This window comes from Musa acuminata, chromosome BXJ3-5 (genome assembly GCF_036884655.1).
Source record: "Musa acuminata AAA Group cultivar baxijiao chromosome BXJ3-5, Cavendish_Baxijiao_AAA, whole genome shotgun sequence".
NCBI classification, from domain to species: domain Eukaryota; kingdom Viridiplantae; phylum Streptophyta; class Magnoliopsida; order Zingiberales; family Musaceae; genus Musa; species Musa acuminata.
In genome coordinates, this window is record NC_088353.1 from 37,212,169 (window position 1) to 37,215,281 (window position 3,113).

General features: G+C 48.3%; 1 protein-coding gene across 1 annotated transcript; it reads right to left on the minus strand.

Moving 5' to 3' along the window:
• Window positions 1-1,008: 1,008 nt before the first annotated feature.
• LOC135638213 (vacuolar iron transporter homolog 2-like) lies at window positions 1,009-1,757 on the minus strand. Its single transcript, XM_065151233.1, has one exon. It carries the CDS (start codon window positions 1,730-1,732, stop codon window positions 1,022-1,024), a length of 711 nt encoding a protein of 236 aa, XP_065007305.1. The 5' UTR covers window positions 1,733-1,757; the 3' UTR covers window positions 1,009-1,021.
• Between the last annotated feature and the right edge of the window lie 1,356 nt (window positions 1,758-3,113).

Genomic DNA, 3,113 nt, shown 5'->3' on the forward strand with positions numbered 1-3,113 from the left:
CTCAATCTTGGATTGATGCAAAGCAAACAGTTTATTAGCGAGAGGCTTCATGAGTAAGGCAAGAGCATATCGCTGCTGTTGCTGCGATTGCGATGACGACGGCGGTTGTGATGGTGACGACGGCGACTACAGCAGAGGAAAAAGTTGCAGCAATGGAGAAAGCTATAGCAATGTTGCAATAGAGGAAGAAGCCACAATAGAGGAGGAAGCTGCAACGATGTTGTAGTGATGATACAACAGAGGAGGAACCTGCAGTAGAGGTGCAACAGAGGAGGTAGCTACAATAGAGAAGGAAGCTATAGCAGAGGGGCAGCAAAGGAGAAAGCTACAGCAAAGGTGAAAGCTGCATTAGAGGTGGAAGCTGCAGCAGAGGAGGAAGCTATAGCAGAGGTACAACAAAGGAGAAAGCTATAACGATGCTACAGTAGAGGAGAAAGTTGCAGTAGAGGTGCAGTAGAGGAGAAAGCTGTATCAAAGGAGGTAGCTGCAGCGATGCTACAATAGAAAAGAAAGCTATAGTAGATGAGGAAACTACAGTGATTTGGTGGAGAAACCTGTAGCAATTTACTCTTAGCAAGAGTTGACGATCGATAGTTGACAGTGAGGCAACGACGGACGATCGTACAGCAAACGGAGAGAGGAGTTCGATGGGGAAGAGAGTCCAACGGGAAAGAGTTTCCTCCTGCTTTGATACCATATTGAAAAAAATAGAAGATAAGAAGATAATAAGCTTTAATGCCAACTATTGATGGAAACATAAGCGCATATAAATCTTTATTTGCTTTTGTTCTAGTTGTGATACTTCATTAAACAAAGACAGGAAAGATAAGCTTCTGCAGTGTAAATCCAAACTTCCACTAGAGAAGGGACAGCAGCTGCCTGCATGATGCTAATTAAACCCCACCAAAACATTACTAATCGGGAAGAAGAAGATGAAGAGAAGAGAGATCTATAGGTCATATTTCATGGATAGCTTTCACTCTCCAAAAGACATTATTCATTCCTTGTTTTCCTTGCCACTCTAAGCTGAGGAGACCTGCATGTTGAAGAGAAGCCCAAAGATTCTAAGCACACAGTAAGTGACCAACATGGCCAGCCATCCTCCCCCCAAAACCCTAAGAGCAGGCTTCCAGATATCAGCACCACCCAAGACTGCTCCTGCTGCACCAAACCCAGCCAAGCCCAGGCTGCTCACGGCACAGACCGCCCCCACTCTGACGCTCCATGACCTGATGAATCCGCCCGCCAACAGCGGCAGCACCGCCCCCAGCGCGAACGCCAGCGCCGACGCCCCCGCCGCCAGCATCGGACTCGGCAGGCTCTCCTCCCCTCGGACCTCCTCCTCGCTCCCGCTCCCGCTCCCCCGGCGTCGTCTCTCCATCTCGGCCACCTCGATGTCGTACTGCGCGTGCACCGAGACGAACTCGCCGATGGCCATGCTGCACGCGCCCGCGACGAGGCCGGCGAGGCCGGACACGAGCATGGCCTTGGCGCTCTGGTTCACCGCGCCCACGCCGATCATCAAGGAAGCGATCGACACGAGGCCGTCGTTTGCGCCGAGGACGGCGGCGCGGAGCCACTGCGTCCGGGCCATGTAGTCCACGGATCCATCGACGCCTCGCGTCGGTTCCGGCTCCTGGGGTTGCAACGGGATGCTGATCCGCACGCATGGGTCATTGGAAACTTCCGGCGAGGCGTTTGCATGAACTTGAGAGCTAAGACGGGACGACATCGTCGGAGTTCCGAAGTGTTCGACGGAGACGAGGGAGGGATGGGGAAGCGCGTTGGGCACACGCCATTGAGCTCCAATTTATAGGTGAAGTGTCTAAACACCTTTTTACTACGGCAGAGAGAGGAAAGGTGGCCATGGAGCGTCACGTAAGTGGAGTTGCGTATGGCCGCCATGCGAGGAGGGGCGACTTCTTCGACTTCTTCGTATACGAAACCGAGGCGCAGTTAAGTGGCCAACGGACTCACTTGTCTGGCCAGAAAACATGAGCTTTTGGTGGTGGGAGAACGCATTGCCTCATCTGCTCTGCACCGTCGAAAGTCGCCACCATGACGCATCAATCGGATCCCCGTTGCTCAAATGGATAAGGACACTTGAGCGTAACTCCTCTGTCGTCATCTTGCGATTGTGAAGGGAAAGGAACACGTGCTTCTAACCATCAAATCTTGTCTTTTTCATACCTGACGATGATGATGACTGTTGAGATTAACACGGGAAGGAGTTAGTTGATAGCAATTTCTCAGTGCCTATGATATATGTTGGGTCGTATCTTCATTAGGAGCTAATTAATGAGTGTTGATTTCTCATTATTTTTTGTTTAGTGGTGGCGTTTAATAGGCGAAAGTCGAAGGACAGCTGAAGACTTTGCACTATGCATTCCCGCAAGAATCTTTGGACACAAAGGTCAGTAATGCCATTAGGTCACCAATCCACAAAGGAGACATGCCATCATGAGATTCCTCGATTCTCCAATTTGCTGAGACAATTATTCCAATAGGCTCGCTCTTTAGGCGTAAACTTGTCATTAGAATCAGCATTGATGATAGAGAATCCACTTAGAGGGCAACAGAATCAGAATCGCGTGTGCCATGGAGAATATTATCGTGGTAGGTATTATAGAATATCATTGAACTTTCACGATCGTATACGTGGGCAGAATATAGAACGGATGTATGTCGATCCGTTATTCCATGAGCACGGAAGATGTCACAGACGATGCGAATTCAAATGCATTACTAGCACTCCATCGATGAGCAATTTGGACTCGGAGTTCTTGCGTTACAATACTGTTCACATGTTTGACACATCCAATTTTCCAGATGCAAAGTCAACCCACCATCTGAGTCAACCAATTAGGTTGTCCGATTGGGAAACTATGATCTGATGTTGCTCAGTGGAAGAAGCTATATAAGTTGGAATACTAATTTTCTCATCAAATGTTTTACTCTGTCCTTCCGTTGACATTTTGAATTCACGATGAGTTTGAGTTAAAATGATCAAGATTAATAAGCTTAAACTGATTAGATCATGGGTCAAACCCAGAACATTACCTAGAACCTTGGATTAAGATCATAGATTGGGTTTGAGTCAAACTAGTCAGACA

What these genes read in the sequence shown, in the direction of transcription:
- LOC135638213 (XM_065151233.1), bottom strand. Translation starts at nt 1,732, where the DNA reads ATGTCGTCCCGTCTTAGCTCTCAAGTTCATGCAAACGCCTCGCCGGAA.